The sequence below is a fragment of the Xiphophorus couchianus genome, chromosome 8 (assembly GCF_001444195.1).
Source record: "Xiphophorus couchianus chromosome 8, X_couchianus-1.0, whole genome shotgun sequence".
NCBI lineage: Eukaryota > Metazoa > Chordata > Actinopteri > Cyprinodontiformes > Poeciliidae > Xiphophorus > Xiphophorus couchianus.
Genome location: NC_040235.1, coordinates 17618157 through 17636183, shown reverse-complemented (window position 1 = coordinate 17636183; position 18027 = coordinate 17618157). Strand labels below are relative to the sequence as shown.

Here is an 18027-nt window from a genome sequence, read left to right as displayed (position 1 = left end):
AAAATACTTTTTGTATTAAAACTGAGTGAAAATATAATTTTATCATACTGCAAATTTCACGAGATAAGCAAAGTGATAGGTCAGAGTTAAGAATTATCACTCAAATAAAGCTGCAGTTTCTTTAACAGACATGCAATATGAAAATCAGTGTTTTGATGCTTCATGGTTAATGACCATAGTCAATGCTTTCATTAAAAAAAAAGATGAACACAATGCAGGGCAATATGAAGAAGAGCTGTGTGATCCATTAGCCAATACATTTCTAATATGAAAGTTCCCGAATGAATTTCAGTCAGCCATTGCAGACATATTACTGAATATTGCATTCCTGTCTGAGGACGAAATGAAGAAATAATTATGCAGCTTGTGGGAAGCAATAAGAAGGTGGGGCTGTGATGGATTTGATTAAAGTTGTCAGTGAAAACACGCACTAATGACCATGTTGATTAGTTACATTGCTCTAATGCAGCTGCAGATGCCATTAATCTGCAACATAAACAAAACTCCTGTGTTGGTGGTCAGTGCTGTGCTTACACTCTGTCTTTGAACCGTGTTTTTCAAACTTTCTTATCACATACATATGAGAATGTGTATATGGAGAGTTGGTGCCTTTCTCTTTAAGTGTACAAAATTCACTTTCTTAAAGATGCTAAAATTAAACAACTGTGGCTTTTTTTCCCCTTAACATTCCCTTGTACAATTTATTGGTTGGACAGAGCAAGTCTTCAATAGGATGTCATTCAGTTTAACAAATTCCTTTAACTGACTGAATTCTGTGCCACAGTCCTCTTCCTCCTCTCATCGGTCCAGTCCTGCAGGGATTCCAAAATGAAAATAAGTTCACTCCCTCTTCCATTCATACATTTGCACAGACTGGAATGCCCAAAAGCACACAAGCTAAGCAGTCCCCTCCCAGCCTCCTTTGCTGCTCCATTAGGTCTGAATTGTAGCTGTGATGTGTAGGACCCATGGGAGGTGTTATTGTCAGAGCTGATTTACTCAGCACCAGCTGACATGACGCTGGGGAGTGTGTAGGCGTGTGGTGGCGGGCGTGTGTTTGTGTGTGAGCCCTCTATTTGAGAGACAGCAGGCGTCCTGCCAGTCTTAGAGTCCTTTACCAAAAGGACAGTTAAAAGCAACAGTTTACTCAACGCTGCTGACGTCAACTGCCTTAGCAGGCAGTAAAATTATGATTTACATGTGTAATATATTAAAAATATTCTTAGAAATGTTCACAGTAATTTGAATATTTTTCAGTTCCTAAGTTCCTACTCTTTTTTTGAAAAACTTGTTTTAACCTAATTTTTGTCAAAGAATATGTTGAATTTAAATACTGAGGACAAACACTCAATGATGAGCAAATATTTAACCAAAAATTAGGTTGACAAAGTTAGCTGTTATTGTTTAGCTGCTGAATCTGTAGCTTAAATGGACGGATAAGTTGTCTCTGCAGGCAACTCTTATGAATGTTTGTTGATTCTTGTGTAATCCTACCAAAAGTGCACAGTGCTTCATTTTTGGAGTCTATGGTGGACATTGGTCAAATATAATAAGTGCATGTTTTTGTATTTTTGTTAATTTTTAACATCTTAAAATCAAATGCATCATGATATGGCGTTTCAAGTTTTTAAAACGGCACCAACACTTATTCAAGTCTAAAAAAATACCATCATTCATTCAACTGGTATTATTCATTTACAGATTTTGTTTTACAATTATGTTTTCTTCATAATTCCTTTAAAGTTAGATTTTTGAGCTAATTAGTACTCATTTGAATTCACTTCCCAAAGTTCTTTGTAACCGGATTGTTCTGTGATTCATTCCTTTCAAACGAGATTGTATTGAATTACCTACATTACCTTCTCCTTTATTTCTCACATTTTTCTCACGCCAACTTCCCACCACTTACTCAATAGGTAAGATTGTATTAGTTAACCAACCTTGTTCAGCTCATCTGGCAAATTGCATACCTAACCTAATCTAATTTTTTTCTCAGAAAAAGGTGGATTTTAAACCCAATCCAAAAGAGTGGAACGTGGTAATCCTTGCCTGTTTTTGTTGAGATTACTTTGTTCATAAATCAAAATCGCTCCCAAAATGTGCTTCAGGGATTCTTATTTGACCAAATTTCTAACTTTCACCACATGTTTTTTTTAACAGTCAAGAGCTCATAGATTTTGAAAAAACCAAAGCTTCCTCTCTGTACCAAATTCTCTTTTCTAATCTCAATTAAAAACTGCCTCCACACTGACCAAAGTGGGTGTTAGAGTGGATTAATGAGCCCTTAGTCTCACCTCTTTACAGTTTTTACCAAAGTTTTTCTGGCTCAGTTTACACGCCTGCTGCTTTTGGCAAGGCAACAATGATCCCTGCTATGATTAGCTGGAAGGAATCAATTGAATATCCTTTTCTTATTGTGGAAACCTGAGGGGGAAGTTTGAGGTTGCACTCAAAAACAAAGCATAATAAGGACTGGCGGATCTTGCTATTATAAATATGTAATTTTCATGGAAGTGGAGTAATACACTTTTTATTATGTATGCTAAAATGTCCATGTACGACTTTTTAAAAAATGTTTTTCGAAATCACCACTTACCTACGTGAAAATATGTAATATTGCTCCTCAGTGTTTGTCATGTTTTAAAATATTTCCTTTTAGTTTAACCCAGAGTAAACCATCATGAAAAAGATTTTTGTTTTAACATAAAATACTGTCGTTGAGCAAATAAATATGCCTCGCAACAAAGGGACAAGACAAAAGCTGACTAACAAATAAAGAAAAACTGATTACATACAATCTTTAAAGCACTTCTAGTTAGAGCAACTGTCTGAAATAAAACTATCGATAAAATAGTTCTCACTTAAACTACTATAATATTCTCTAACCCTACCCCATAACATAACTTTACATAACATAACATGGCCTAAACAATCTTAAAATAACATTTTCATAAACCAGGACATTTATGAGATTTTACCAACTAATCTGATATTAAGAGTTTTTCCAAGATTGTGCAAAAGAGGCACTAAAATCAATGCTTTAACATACAATATTTGAGGTTGCTTTGTTGCAGCATTACTATGAGCCATCCTGAGGGCAACAACTGCATCAAAGCACAGAAGGAACCAGAAAAACAAAAAAGCTTGTCTTGTGCACAAGACATTTAGATGTGCAAAGATTTGATAGCTGTCATTATGCCTTAACAATTAAGTCCCCGTTCACAAAAATATAGAGATCTTGCAAAACTTCAATTTTCTATTACATTTGAACTTTCCATTCACATGCAATGTTATTATTGAAAAGCATTGGGTTAAAGTACAAAGTAAAATCTTTTTGTGAACTGAATACATGTGAACTGGATATCCAGAAAATATTAAAAAGTGTGCTTTCTTTGCTAGACACCTAAACAGCTGATGAAATAAGGTCCATAAATAAAGGGATACTATGATGTGATCAATTGTGTTGTATGAGATACTGGAGACACTAACAATGTCGAGAGGAATTCATTTTAATACAAAATATGCTGCACTGTGATGAAGAACAAATTGTGAATCCAAGTTGTTTAAAAAAATTTAATTTTCAAGCTTTGAGCAACGACCTGTGACCGCTTAATATTTGGAAAAGACTAAAATCTGACATTGTTAAAATGGCATGTGAAAGATATGTTTATTCAAACAAAAGAGGCATAAATGGTCTAGATGTGCAAAGCTTTGATTACTTACAAAATGCTACAACAATTAACAAAAAGAGACAATAATGCTGAGTTTCAATAGTTTTTGTTTTAAAATGTTTTTCTGTATTATGTTAATTCTGACTGAATGCGTTTAATGCATTTATTTCTTACGTTTTTTTAAAAGCTATTTTTAATTTTAGTTTTAAGTAAGAACCTGTCACCTTTGAAAAAAAAAAAAAATTAAAAAAATATATTTGACGAATAAAAACAATTGTTTTTCCTGATTGTAAAGCACGTTCGAATGTCTCACCAATGCGGATAAATCTAACAGCCTGTAAAACTCATTACCTAAAGATTATGTAAGAAAGTATTCATGAGAACACAAAAACATTCACAGAGCCTGAACGCTGACTATACTAAAAGGAAATGCATAAACATGCAAGGGCACACACTCGTACTGGCACGGGCCACTCACGTAAACACAGTGACGCAGACATTTACTGTTTAATCTATTTAATTGAACTCGACTTTGAATAACTAAACAAATGAGGAAATTCACGAGGGGCACTCGATCCCTTCTTGGATAATGGATTGGAGATTCCTTTCCCATCGGGGCATTTGGGGAAACAGGGCTCAGTAATCTCTGAATTGATGAGTTGACTGCATCAAATTTCTCCACTAAAGAGCTGTTGAACCCCTGATACAGTGCTGGTAGGCAGCCAGATACTCAATTTGCAGACATAGGCACAACTGCAGGCTTTCTCTAGTTTCACTATCAGAATGGCAGGGAACTGCAGATACTTTAAGATAAACTGGATATCCTCTACTTGTAAGATATGCAGTTTCACAGACCGACAAAACAGACCTAAGCTCCATGTTCTGTAAGGTGTGAAATTTATTAAAGTCCTGCTATTTATATATGAATCATCATAATTACAGTAGGGAATAAATAATACATAAAACATTTTCCACATAAACAAACATATACATCCAATCCCAATCCCCAATTCCAATCTCTACAGTTCATCTTTGAGATGGTTTCCGGTACAACAAAGCAAACGAGACACATTTGAGAACACACAAATGCATAGAAATGATCGGACCCCTCGGTACCATTTTAACATGATATCTACATTTTTCAAGAATGTACAAAGTCCTCATGCCCAGCTCCTTCTTTTATGTCCAAGAGTCAGATTTGTATAAAAATAAAGTCTCCACATTTATAGATCATAAATGTTAAGTGTATATTTAAGTATACTTTTGTATATACTTAAGTATAGACATTTGGCAACAAACAGACATTTAAAGATGCTACGCATTGAACTGGATTTTTCACGCTAAAAGTGATCAAGTTAAATGAGAGAAGCATGATGGGATTTGAGCAAAAAGTAAAATTAAAAAAATAAATAAATAAAAAATATATGTCTAACATCTAACCTTATTAGTTCCTCTTCCACTAGCTTGTTTGCTTTAAAAGACTCCAGAGTGGCATTTACAAAGAATAGATTTAGTGACAAATTGGTAATTTTCAAAATTTATGTTATAATGTTTTAAATGAAGGAGAGTTTTTTTGTTTTTATTTTCTCTTATATATTAAGTTAATCTGGCAGCTGTAAGTGAGATATGACCAGTGTTCTGCTACTTTACACAGACATCGCCCCTTTGTGTGAGTCCCACATTTCTTCAGTCCAACAGAACACAAAAAGAATGCCAGCAGAAGACAACAGAGTCAAGTTTCTCGCTGTCAAAATTAAAACTGCCCGTGATCCACTTCGTCTAACCAAGACGCAGGACTTGCAGGAAAATCCGGGTACCCACCGCTGCTGCCAGTGGAGAGGTCTGAGCTGGGGCCGTTGGCTGCCCCCATGGAGACTCTCACAGAGGGGTTGATGCCGGGTCCGCCGCTCTGAGTCATGATGGAAAGGCCTGAGTCGGGGTAAACGAGGCTGGTGATGAGAGGCTGGTGTCTCGGCAGGGCATGAAGGGACCCTGGTGACTGGGGGAGGCCGTAGGGGCTGCTGGAGCGGATGTCGTGGAACTGGTCCTGGGAGGGAAGAGTGCTGTGGTCCAGTGGGAAGGAGCTGTGGTTGTTGCCAGTTTGGCGTCCTCCTACAGCTGGAGAGGACTCGCTCAGGCTGCTGTAAATGCTGTTGGTGTGGCCAAGCTCTGACATGGGCGGTTCATCTGTGCATCAAGAAAGGAAAAAAAGTAGAAGCAGTTTATTTGACCTTATTTTAAGTAATTTTCAATAGTGAATCCCATCAGATTCTTGTTTATTTCTCCTATGCACTGACGTGTAGGCAAACATATATTCATTAGTCAATCTGATTAATGGCTTCAATCACAGGGTAAACTAGTGTAAATCTGTAAAAATTAGTTTGAAGACATTGAATATACTTGCAAGGTTTGCAAACATCAGGCATTCACTTATGTAAACTTTTGTGCCAAATTTAATTTATTTTAGAAACAAATATTGGACTGCATTCCTGTGGTGGGGGTGGACATTTCTAACATTTTTATTGTGGATTCGTAGCAGAAGTGACAAATTGCTTGTATACTGTAGCAGCTTTTGTTTCATGTTCCTATCTGGCTAAAGCAGAGTCATTGATGATTCAATATGTTTGGGTGTCATAACTTATCTGCCAATTAGAGCTGCAAAATATATCTGAACACTGGATGAAAAACTGGATATTTTAAGGGAGACACGGCAAACAAAGTCACTGTTTGGTCAGTCATTACATTATGGATTATGCTACAAAGAGCAGATTTTGCATATATCCCCTTCATTTTGTCTAAATGTTTTTTGAAAAGGTCATGTTTGCTAGTTAAAGTAATTAGAGGAGGTGTTATTTTTTTTCTCCTTTTAATCTCTGTCTTTGTGTAATTAAAATCTTTTTTTTTTTTTTTTTTACAAAAACACAGTGTTGAATGCAATTTTCTTTGGTGACTTTGACTTCATGATGATATTTGAAACAAAGAAAGAAAAAATGCTCCATTATATTACAATGCTTATTCTCACTACTGCCTTTTATAACTGTTTCATTTGCTCTAGGCCACCAACATCTGCATTTCTGCGATGTTGTGGGAGACACATCGTAGCTGGTGCTCCATTCTGTTTCAGATCTTTTTTTTTTAATCTTTAATAGATTTCTAAGCAAAAGCAGCAACGAGCTGTATCTATCAACCTTACGGCATATGTCATACACAATCAAATCTGTAAAATAACAAATATTTTACATAATGCTGAAAGAAAAAGACAAGTCTGGATAAAAGTGTTTAAAGTGTAAATACCAAAGAACCTAAATGTAAATAATGACTATGTTTCAGTCTCTTTGTCTCAGACATGCCATGTGTCTGTACCTTCTTCTTATTTGTAAGAGACAAAACATACCTGTGAAGGACACCTCGGCATCGCTGTCCATGCCCTCCTCCTGAATGCTGTTATTGTCAGACTTGGAACTTCCTCGTGACCTCTTCATGTTGCGGAAATACTGGCCCCACCTTTGCCGCCCGGCGTCCTTCTTCAGTCGTTTTTCTTTCGCTCGTCGGTTCTGAAACCAAACCTGAAGGGTGAAAGAAGCAAGATGTCAGAAATGGCAAATGTAATGGTAAATGACCAAAAAATACATAGAAAAAGATGTAAAAATATAAGTTGAAATGTCACTTGATTTTCAAATGGTGATTCATCAAAAAAAAAAACATTTTTAATTTAATTCATTTTACAAAATTAATCTCTTGATCTGAAAGAGAAAATAGTCAACCTAGTGATTTTCACACCGTAATGATCACTTCATACTTAAACACCAAGACAAGAATATTGACCTTTGACCTGGGACCAGTTTCCTCTAAATCTGCTTTATCACATCATTAATTCCCTTCCAGACTTCTCCACCCTCTTGACTCCTTAAATCATTTAAAACTTTTTGCAGCATTTTTGATCCTAACTCATCTCTGCTTTCACTGTAATGTCTAAATTTTAACTGTCCTTACTTGAATCCTTAATCTCACACTTAGCAGTAATTCATTCAGGTCACTTGTGCACAAAGCGTGCAACTCAACATTCTTCTTAATGATATTCCACCCTGTGCGAACCCTCTTCACCCCTTCCCTTTTACTGAATAATGAGGGGCATTTTAGTGGCTTCTGTCCCCTGTTTTGTCCTTGCAAATAAAACAATATATACGACTAACACCTAAAGCAACCGACGGCGAGGCTCCTCAGTAGCAGACAATATGCGAGGGGACCCTCTCAGTATTGTTAACGAGACTTGCACTTAAACAACGTCGACTTTCATGCCGACTTCATTTTACTACATCAGGCCATAAATCCCCCCCTCCCCACTTCCTCTTATAAGTTTATACGCACACTCGTTCGTACAGTGAACCTGTGCCAGATCAGCCTCAATTGTCCCTTGATAATGAAGTCAGGACACTAATGGAGTAGCTCTTAATAGAGAATAATGTACTGTACCTGGACAACCCGCATGTCCAGGCCCGTCTCTGACGATAGCTGCTCCCGGACGTGGCGGGCCGGTTTTGGAGAGTTGTTGTAGGCATTCTTCAGCGTCTCCAGTTGTTTAGCAGTGATGGTCGTCCGGGGCCTTTTTGCGGTGGAGTCTGCTTCTGCAAGAAACACGAGCAATCTTCCGGTAACCCTAAAAGTCCTTTTTGATTTTTATGACTTTTAGCTCCAGCATGAGATTAATGGAGACGAATTCAACAGTAAGCAGAAGAAAAATAAGCAGACACAAAGTGAAGCATACATACAGTAAATGCTCTGTGGGATTTATGTTTTTTCAGTGCTGCTGTCATAATGAAAAACTGCCGTTGACGTTGACGTGAGAAACTCTACGTGAGCATCCTTAGTGTGCAACATGCTAATAAAATAATAGCTGCAAGAAGCTAATTTATGATATACAACTTTGAGATTTTACAAAATAGAATGTGTCTCCCTGTTTATAAACTATGCTGTAGTAATGCAATTCACACACACTTGCTGCTTGTCTGAACATCTGTTCCAAAGTGCCCAGCAAAGTGCAAAAACCATCATCCCCAATGGATGCTGCCTGAGTAATTGCACCATGTCATTAGCAAAATAAACATGTGTATTTTTTGCAAAAACTTGTGTTAACTCCCCACATAAATCAGCAATGTAAATTACAGACAAACAGATGGAGAGATAAAACCCTGACCACGCTCGGCCTGCCCAGGCCTGGAATGAGCCTGTTGGGATTCACAAAAGTGTGAGCTAAAGAAGGCTAGTGAAATGAAAAAGGGATGCAGTGGTTATCACTGAGAACCTGCTCCATTTTAAATCATGTTAAATAAAACATTGATCAGAGCAATGATATGTTCACAACCAACCTCAGGAAAAATAGCTTAGTGATCTAGGGGCACAAGTAATACAGATTTAAGTGATCTGTATTACTTGTAGATCACTTATTTATAGTGATCTACAAGTAATACAGTGTGTATTATTTGTTTTGTTCTAGGGCATCCAGGCCAGTATTTGTTTGCAATCGGCTCACAAACACTTTAAACTACGGCGTAACATCTGTAGATAATCTTGGTAGCATATTTTGAAGGTTGGTTCGAATTTACAAATTATTTAAAAGTTTCTATACATATGTACAGTTTATATATATATATATTTTTTTTTTTTTTGGTGCAGCTTGTTTGAAATTATGCTTATATAAAATTGAATTGAGGCACAAACAACAAAAATAATTATAGCTTGAAATTGAGACTCTGTAAATGTCTTTTTCAAAATATGAAGGATTTCTTTAGTGTATTTCATCAACACTTCCTGTTGGACATACAGCTTTTCCCAGGGGCCCCAGGCGACCAGGAGTCCCCAAACGTTCGCAAAGCTTGCTCATAACTTGGGCCAGTCTTGCAAAAAGAGATCATATTTGTGCCTGGCATGAGCGAACAATTCCCCTCCCACGCAGATCAGCCTTTCTAGGTTGTACTTTTGACTCCCTCACAACCTTATTTGGTGTCACAAAAGTTATTGGGAGGTAATTCTTAGAGCGCAAACTTTTAATCCCCGCTCCCTCCCGTTCCCCCCTTTCATCTTTTCTCAACTTTCCTCTGTTTAGTAATGACTGATTTGCTGAAAATGACGCGACTATCGCCAGTAGGTCGCAGTTGCAGACGACCTCTGCGCCGCGCCAAACGTACAACTCCAGGTGCAAACATTGCCAAACGTGCAGCACAGCATCTCTGACGGCACAGTTTGCACATCCGATTGTGGAGTCTGTCGGCTCACCTCTCTGCTTTGCGGTCTCATAGTCGGCCTTGCAGACCAGCCTGCTGTCCTCCATCAGGTAGTACTCGTCACCCGTGGCCAGCTGCCTCTTGCACACGATGCACGCAAAACAGTGCAGGTGGTAGACGAAGTCCTGCGCTCTCCTCACCACCTGGGTGGGCGGGATCCCCTGCTGACAGGCCGCGCATTTGGTGCCAAATCTCCTTTTGGACACGAGAGGCTTCCCATTAATTAATTAACTATTTAATTATTTAATAATGACCAAAAATGATATTAATAGTTATAATGATCATCTAAAAAAAAAAAGGGAGGGAACTCACTTAAAGAAATCGTCTTTGCAGTAGACGTTGTCGCCCCTGCTGAAGCACTTGTCCGCCAGCTGCGCCTCACAGTCGCTGCATTTCAGGCACTTGCTGTGCCAGTGGCGATCCAGCACTTTGAGGATGAAGCGATCCACGATGTGCTGATTGCAGCCTGCGCACACGGGAATTTCTGTCGGAGAAAAGGCAAAGCGTGAATCACGGGATGTTGGATGACAACGGCAGGGAATGTCTGTAAAAGAAAAGACGCCTGTTTCTATGATGCGGCCTTTCACGGTAAAAACGTGACAAATTCGTTCATTATTCTTTTTTGTGAAATAATACAAACATACGAATGAAACTGTATGCTTATTATAGGGATTGTATCGCGCAAATAGGTCTTTCTCAATAATAATAATAATAATAATAATAATAATAATAATAACAATAATAATAATATGAAATAAAAATAAATATGATCCACGTGTAAGCCCGAGTTCCTGCATAAACATCAAGTCTAAATAATAGAAAATAATACATAAATGAATGAATGAATGAATGAATGAATGAAACCCGAAATGCATAAGACAATATACATTATGTCATAACTTTTTTTTTTTTTTGTGCCAGGTGATCGTGAGAAGCTTTTTCGATGATTGGTCAGGTTTAGTTATTTACTACGGCACTGCGATATGACAATTTTTCATATCTTTTTTTTTCTGGTGAAAATAACTTGTAAACTCTTCGAATGATTTCTCAGTTGTTTTTATCGTGAGATGAAATCAGAATAATTCAGTTATTGCTCGGAAACGTTTGTGATTTCTTCATGTGTTTCAATGTAAAAAGGGGTGAAGACGGTTAAACAAACAAATAAATAAAATTCAGATGTGACACTCTCTAAAACGTCCAGGAAACTTTTCAAATTTAATTGGGCTTGAGGATGTATAGTTTGTAACTTATGCTTAATTAAGAATTGGATCCGAATAAAACAGTAAGGTGGAGATTTTCACGGTTAAACAAAACGATCAATGCCTTTAGGAACAAGTCACATTTTCCTGGGTGTAGTTTTATAAAGGTGCAGGAAGAAGAAGTCAATACATTGCAATAAGCAACCACTTAAAACCTTGATACGGGTGGATACCGTCTGTTCTTTAACATATAAATCCACACCAAATGAACTGAAGCAAAAACATAGATACCCGGAATGCCAGATACGATGTTATTCGGCCTCTTTATTACTAATTAAACGAAGCTCAAGCACTTCGTGCAGCCCCTGCAAGGAGTCGCGCCGCTATTGTTCTGCGGGAGGACAGGTCATGAAACATTGAGGAGCCATTTCTACTTGCATCAGCAGCAGCAAGCGGCGTCAGGAACAGGTGTATCCAGGTCATCCATAATTTAGAGCAGCTCCGTAAAACTAGAAAGCTGCAGGTCTGTGGTCTCACGGCTTACACCACTACCGGGGGTCAAGCAGTTTATTCCCCTATATGCAACACCAGAACTAGAAAAATAGAAAAATTAGAATATATGTATATATTATATATATATATATATATATATATATATATATATATATATATATATATATATATATATATGTGTGTGTAATTTTTGATCAGATTCTGCCTTGGTAAGCCGTTCTGAATTGCCGGAAGAACACTTGTAATTATAAATGGTCACTTTTCTGCATGACTGAAGTTGTGCATCATATAATAAACCTTTTTTATGCAAAAAATGAAAATAATGATTATAATAATAAAACATAATCCGGAGAAGACATTTCCAGGGTTCAAGCTGTGACCAAACTGCCTTCGCTCGTCTGAATTCACGCAGATCAAAGGTCAAATGTTTATCCTGTAAATATTTTTGTCCCAACGTGCAAAAATGACATATGGCCTCTGCTCTTTATGCTGTTCTAATCATCAAAACTGATCCTCCAGGAAATGAAATTCCTGCAGCTGTACAATATGAAAGATGCACACACCAGTTTAATAAACCAAACGTATCAAGATGTCTCCCACCAGCCCATATCAACAATTTAGAAGATTGAGTCATGCTTTACGCTTTACACATAAAAGGTTTGTTAAATAAAGAATACTTCAAAAGATGTAGAAATCGTGCCTATGGCTTTTACCTTTCCGTAACTCCTCACTGTGTGACAGCAGAGCGAGGAGCATCTTACTTGGTGCCTCTTTGGGACAATTACGCTCAGCATGCCCTTCCATACCTCATGATTTACCCCTATAGTAAAGCAAGTCTGGCTCGAACTTCCACACGCGTATATACACGCAAACCTCGCGCGGCAGGTGGTTTCAAAATTTGGCCAGCAAAGTGTCCCGCACCAAAGCTCGCCAGGGCGCAGCGGAGTACGCTTTATTTTTATGCTTCACTGTCTTTGAGCCTGTGCCGGATTACGCTGGCTGCGCCGTTTCCTGGGCGACAGGCTGATGGATCAACATCAACCACCGACTATCTCACCCGGAAGAGGAATGAGCAGGAGGCAAGAGGAGAAGAAGCTAGTGGAACTTCAGCGCTCAGAGAGGCGTCAAACCAAAGCTGCTGATGAAAACAGCAAGTGTTTCTTTCTTACCTTCACATCTTCTTTTGATTTATTTGCCTAAAAATAAAAACACGTCGATGGAAAATCTACAATTTTCTTTAAATTGTCAAGTTCATATCGGGTTAGTTTGATTTGTAATCTATCAGTTTTATTTTGGGAGAGAGAACTGGATACGTTTTACCTGGACGTAAAACAGAAAGAATGAATTGTCCTATGTTATCGCATGAAGAAATAAATCAGTAAATAAAAAGTGCCAATTTGTCTTTTATGGTAATGGTGCAACGTCAAAAAAATATAGCACGGATAAAAATGGTGCCGTTTCATGCCTACGAAGTAGTAGAAAAGGCAGGAATAAGGCAACCAAAACATTATCGAAATTATGTCTAAACTGTAAAGAAAAAAGAAGCAACAAATAACAAACCAAACAAACTAATAATAATAATAATAATAATAATAATAATAATAATAATAAACGAATTAACTTTAGAAAGAAATATTGCAAATTCAACCCACTGGGTTTGTTTTATGTCAGCATAGAACAAACTGCAAACAATTCATCATTATTATTGGTCCAAAGATGTGTCCTGGGTCCAAACATCGTGAGAGCAAACTACTTAGAAGCGAAAAAATAAAAATGCTAAATAATAATAATAAGAAAATAAATGCTGTTATTATTATTATTATTATTATTATTATTATTATTATCATTATTATTATTAATAATAATAATAATAATAATAATAATAATAAACTAAAACGTTTGACATAATCTAAAATATTTTATTAAAAAAAACAAAAAACAAATCCAAGTAATACTCATGATGCTCCTACTTGTGCACGCAGGTGAATCGAGCATTCAGAGACAGGTGTTTGTTTAGGGGAGAGATTGGCTGTTCAATAACATGTTGATCGGGCCAGCACCCCAATGAATTTTATTGACACTGATCTTTGGCACAAAAGAGAGCCTTGGGAAATCACGGGTAGAGCCACAAACCGGCCGGGCCCGCTGATGAATCTAAAATCAATGCCCCATTTGCCTGCATTTCCGAAGTATATGAAAGGCGTTTCGGAGAAAGGTGTGGGGTTCATAGGTCCCAGAGTTACTTTTCAGCTTTGTGATAAGATATTTCTTATGTCATATTGATCGGATGCTGTTGAGGGAGGAGGGGGTGAGTCAACAGTAATGTGACAACAAAGCCATAAAATGGCCATCAGGGTAATGGACAGTCAGTTGGGGAAAGTTGCAAAGACGATCAAATACATCCGGTTGTTTTATTTGTTTTTGTTGAATTCAAATCGACTAAAAAGAGATATCGTCCAAATCGTTTTAAAAGTCAGTCTCAGAGTGCATTTTCCATTCTTTTCATATTCTGTCATTTACTTTGAGAAACAACTTTGATATGGGAAGCTCATACGTCTGCAACAACAAATAATTTATCTCTTTCCTTATTCGTCCCAACAGACCCCAGGTGTTCCACCTGTCAGACCAGAAATGGGACACCTGTTGAACATGCGGCCTGGCTGCTGTGCGGATGGGAGCGGCTTTCTGCGTTTGCTCGCTGTCTGTCACTTATGCTGTCCGGCTCAGAGCCTGCTGCCTTTAACCGCCGTGGGTTATAACTGCGCTCCCGTGGCTACTACTGGCTGTGGTGTGAAATGACAGCCGTGGCGCATGGCATCTGGTCGTGCGATCCTCCAACAATGATTGCTCATTATGGATTCATAAAATTCATACATTTTCTATAAAGAAATACCTCTTAGCATTTTTTATGAATTTTTCTATTTGTGCAAGTTTGGTTTCTTTTTGGATATAATGAAGTGAGAGGCGTGTTAGAGTTTGTGGCCCATGTGTGATTTGCTGCATTATTGACTATTTCATATTCACTTAAAGACTTCAGCAGACCCAAAATGAACACGTGTGCTTCACGAATATAGACCTTGTTTCTATATCTAATGCTAATCAATTATATAAAGGAAATGTGACTTACCTTGACCCGAACTGTACCGGGAAAAATTTCCAGAATTTTGACAGCTTGACCCTGGGTGTTCAAGCAGCATCTTTGAAGAAGTGTAAAAAGAAAAAGAAAATGTCTCAAAAAAGACGCGCCCTGTGATTAAAAAAATTAAAAAGATAATAATAATAATAATAAAAAACTTCAGAAAATCTGAGAGAGGGATCTAAAAATCACACTTTCTTTGCGGCGTATCCTCTTTAGATTCGGGTAAAGTTTCTTCGCTTGTGGGCAAAAAAGAAAAAAAAAAAAAAGTTTAAAAGGAAAAGGAAGGAGAAACAATAAGAAAAAGATGGCCTGTTTTTTCCTTTTCGTCACCCAGAGCAAGATTTTTTTTCAATATTCATGAAGTAACTCGTTGGCGCTAACCCTAACCCCTAACCCTAACCCAGAGCAAGATTTCTTTTCAATATTCATGAAGTAACTCGTTGGCGCTAAACCCCTGATGATGGCTGGGCTGGCAGCAAGAAGTGTCTGACCACGAACGGCGTCAGCTGAGCCGACTGTGAGCCTGCGCTTCCCCACGTCCAGTAAAAATCTCCGGCGGGCAGCGCTGCCTCTGTCCAAGGTGCTGAAGGGGGAGTTCCTCCAACCTGGCTGCGGGGGCGTGTGTGTTGCTCCATCACCCCCCACGGCACTCTTTAAAGCTCGCTCACACGGAGAGCGGTCTGCTCTTGCCCTCCCTCTCTTTTTCTCCCTATCCTTCTCTCTCACGCTCTTTCTCTCTCTCGCTCTCTCTGTCTTCTTATCTTTGTTTTGCTGCATGTGTCAGTCTTTCAAGACGCACGACGTGAAGGCTGGACATGCGTTTCCATCTTCCCTTTTTTTGTTTGTTTGTTTTGAAAAGAAATTCTACATGGCTCAATGTTAGGAGTGCGTTGTATGAGCATGCTGTTATCTTGGCCAAAATGACCAAACCAGTGAGCTATAAAAACGATAAGCTTTGTTGCATGTCTTGTTTTTAATATTTGACCATAATGATTAGATATTGTCAGAGCTGGTGTAAGTGAAATCAGTCCATGCTTAAAAACTCTGGGCTTGCAGAGGGCCCCCAAGAAACCATCCAATTCTAGATCACTCCTACAGAAAGCCATAATAGCACATTGCCTTTTCATCTCTCCTATTTCTGCTTCCAACAGAACATTTCTTACACACACACCTACCACTCTTATTTATCTGGTTGAAAATTCTACAGTGATAAAATGAAAATAAATCAATTTGGCCAATAATTACAGTTAGTTTGAAGTTGAGTGTTTTTGATTAAATGACTAATGGAACACGAAACATTCAGAATCTTGATTGAGCCAAAACAACTATGAGCAACCTTGTCTCGGCAGATTTTGCATCAACTAAGACACATATTTGGTGCAGTAGCCTATGTTTAGCATGTTAATGGCAAAGCAGCAAACTGTTGATTTACTAATTAACTCTGAGACATGCTATTTGCAGTGCAAGCAATCTTTAGGGTGGTATTCTTGAAGTCATGTCTATAAATATGTACCAAAATCAAATTCTGCTTAGGACCCCATTCAGTCTTGGGCATGGCCTGCATGGCTACAGCCCTTGGCTACAGTAAACAAACACACGCGTACTCAGAGCTGCCTAGTTGGCTTTGTGCCACATTTTACTCATTTGCCAATTAGGATCGTAATACTGCTTCTTATGTACAGCTTTGATTCAATTTTACTCGCCCAGCACCCCAGCTCACCATTGGTGTAAGCCAATTATAGAAGCACTATGCTGTTCATTAGTTCGCTCAAAACAATTAGGGCACCGGTCCTGCAAAAACATGAAGAAACGTAACTCTTTGTCAGCAGTGGGGTTTTTTTCTCTCTCTTTTCTTTTTGCATGAATGGCACAGGAGGGTGATCCTCTCCTCCTCTCCCCCACACTCCTGCCTGAAATGGTGTTTAAATAGCTATGGACTCTCAACTCAATATTGAATAATTAAATCCAAGTTTGCCCATCATTTGTGGCGAGAATTTGATCATGTCTAAGGTGACTCTATGTTAGAACAACATCCAAACTACTTTGTTCTCACAGGTAAGATAACAGTTTTACAAATCTAAAACATAAAAAAAAAGTTTAAAAAAAATTCTGTTAACTGTGAAATGATGCAGTTCAGGCATAAAAATGTGAAGCATCAGACTGTGAAATGGAAAGTAGCAAATGCAAGACATATTCCATTAACAGCAGTGCAATAACACTAACTAATAATTAATGCCAATAGAATCAGAAACTTCAGCATTATAATCCACTTTTGTTCTAGTTCTACAATAACATATTTTCACTGTTCCAGCCACAGAGGGTCATCCAATCTCAATGACTGGAAATATAAATAAGCAATTAGAGTGCTTGGGGGCATCCCATAGGCCATGCTGCCCTGGGTGGTGAGCCATTTTTCCAGTATAATAAAAGACACCATCATGGCATTGTTATGTTTGTTTAGTGACACGTCCTCTTGATATCTATAAGAAACAGTATGTTTTTTTTTAAGAAAACAAAAGTACTCATTTACAATAAGTAAATCTTACAGGTAATATTATTAGAACTGTATCAGCGTGTCTTATTTTTTTTTCCAGTACTAGGAATAATTTTTGTTTTCAATTTCAATAAAAGGAAGAATTTTATACAGTACATTTAATTTTTGTATTAATAACTTGAAACTGTGGTTTACGGTTATACGGTTGGTGGGAAAGTCATTAAAGTCCATGCAAAGTTTGACATATTGTTACTTTCATAGCTTTCCTTTTTCCTACAACTAATTGGTTAAAACCATATCAAGGCTCTGATCCTTTCTTGTTTGTACACAGCGAATTCTTTGTAGCATCATCAAAAAAATGATTGGCAAAGTGATAACCCACCTGCGTCCCTCTTGAGAACGCAGCTGCACTGGGCAATTAATTGTCCTCCATAAGGACTCTGGCTTTTGCACCTCTGAGAACTTGATTTCTGACCCTGATGAGCTGGATCAGTGGTCTCACGAGTGTTGTGTGAACAAGGACCACTTCAAAAGAACAAGCATCATGTTTGAAATTGAACCTCTCTTCCCTGTTCTAAGAAGAGCCACTTGCTATGATCAAAATGTGATGGTTTAGGAAATGCTAATATTTAATAAAATCAGGAGACTTCTGGAGTAAAAGCAAATATCAGAACTAGAATATGCATTTTCATGAGTGCATTCATTTAGATCTAATATTAAACTTGTTTTT

At 37.8% G+C, this 18027-nt stretch overlaps 1 protein-coding gene across 1 annotated transcript; it reads right to left on the bottom strand.

Moving 5' to 3' along the window:
• Nucleotides 1–4551: 4551 nt before the first annotated feature.
• Nucleotides 4552–15177, bottom strand: lhx3 (LIM homeobox 3). Its single transcript, XM_028024824.1, has 6 exons — nt 14792–15177; nt 10265–10436; nt 9945–10147; nt 8145–8296; nt 7066–7237; nt 4552–5858 (listed from the first exon to the last, which is right to left on the bottom strand). The coding sequence occupies exons 1-6, from the start codon at nt 14859–14861 to the stop codon at nt 5425–5427; spliced, it is 1203 nt and encodes a 400-aa protein (XP_027880625.1). The 5' UTR covers nt 14862–15177; the 3' UTR covers nt 4552–5424.
• Between the last annotated feature and the right edge of the window lie 2850 nt (nt 15178–18027).

What these genes read in the sequence shown, in the direction of transcription:
- lhx3 (XM_028024824.1), bottom strand. Translation starts at nt 14,861, where the DNA reads ATGCTGCTTGAACACCCAGGGTCAAGCTGTCAAAATTCTGGAAATTTT. An exon ending in TGAGACCGCAAAGCAGAGAG is followed by an intron (nt 8,297 to 9,944) that starts GTGAGCCGACAG and finishes TGTTTCTTGCAG; the next exon opens with AAGCAGACTCCACCGCAAAA. An exon ending in TGCCGAGGTGTCCTTCACAG is followed by an intron (nt 5,859 to 7,065) that starts GTATGTTTTGTC and finishes CTTGATGCACAG; the next exon opens with ATGAACCGCCCATGTCAGAG.